General features: G+C 58.8%; 1 protein-coding gene across 1 annotated transcript in view; it reads right to left on the bottom strand.

The window, feature by feature from the left end:
- Nucleotides 1-1,072, bottom strand: part of LOC113204846 (alpha-2B adrenergic receptor) — a gene marked incomplete at its 5' end in the record, with an annotated part of 160,657 nt that extends 159,585 nt beyond the window's left edge. Inside the window, one exon of the mRNA XM_052267991.1 lies at nt 781-1,072. Coding sequence (XP_052123951.1) covers nt 781-1,072 — 292 coding nt within the window. The remainder of the gene's footprint in view (nt 1-780) is intronic.
- Nucleotides 1,073-1,075: the final 3 nt, after the last annotated feature.

Here is a 1,075-nt window from a genome sequence, read left to right as displayed (position 1 = left end):
GGCGTGGTGGGTGGCGGGGCGTGCCCTGACGTGACGGGGCGTGCCGTCCCAGAGGGAAGCAAAGGACGATAAAGGTGTCCCACCGCAAGCAAACTTTTACGGCGCGACCTTTGGCCAAGTTGCTGAGCCGACCCGGCCCGGGCCCTGCCTACGGCCCACGCCCGATCCCTAAAGAGCCTCATGCTTCTCACTCCACTTCTTCTCGCGCCGCTACTTGCGACACCCCCCTGTGGTTTAGCAACTCATAATGAGGCAAGTTTCGGCGGGCCGAGTGACGATGCCGTTTCTTTGTCCGCCGCATGAATGTTGACGCCGTCGCGTGTGGGACCCGTTTGATGACTTATTGAAAGGACCTTCCGAGGAAAAAAAAGTCCAGCGGAATATGCTTCACAGCACAAATTAGGGCTTGTTTTTGCTCAAAAAACAAAAAACAAAAAAAAACGCTTCAGCTTGTCGCCGGGAATTCGTCGTTATAATTATGCACATTCTTGCGGAAATTACAGTGCCTCAAGTCCGTGATACATCCTGTCTGTTGCAAAAACGCGGTTTGGAAATTAAGTCTAATGTTGTTTACCTCACCTGCATACCACGGTACTATTAAAAACTTTGCTAATGGGTTGCCGTGGGTTGCCCCTCCCGTAGGTACATCAAACGGGCGCGTCGCGTCGGCTTGGAGCGCCTGGGTGGTAGGCCACCGCAACGCACACGTGTCCTGCGGGTCGGTCTATCCCGTCGGTGACAGGGGCTCGGGAGTGGGGAGGGGGGGCCTCCTGGACTCACCTTTAACGAGGGTAAGGATGCCGACGGGCATGACGAGCACCGCCACCATGAGGTCGGTGATGGCGAGCGACATGAGGAAGTAGTTGGTGACGTTCTGCAGGCGGCGCTCCCAGGTGATGGCGAGGCACACGAGGATGTTGCCGGCCGCGGTGGCCAGCACCAGGAACAGCGCCAGGAGCGCCCACCAGTTGTTGTGGCCGTGGAGCCCGCCCGCCAGGTCGTAGGGCTGCGAGTCGTTGCCGTACGGCGACGCCCAGGTCGCGTTCACCTCCCAGGAGTCCCAGGAGGGCGGCCA

This window comes from Frankliniella occidentalis, unplaced genomic scaffold (assembly GCF_000697945.3).
Source record: "Frankliniella occidentalis isolate FOCC.00 unplaced genomic scaffold, Focc_3.1 Scaffold62, whole genome shotgun sequence".
In the NCBI taxonomy this organism is placed as follows: domain Eukaryota; kingdom Metazoa; phylum Arthropoda; class Insecta; order Thysanoptera; family Thripidae; genus Frankliniella; species Frankliniella occidentalis.
The sequence above is the reverse complement of the archived record's forward strand: the minus strand, read 5'-3'. Positions and strand labels throughout refer to the sequence as shown.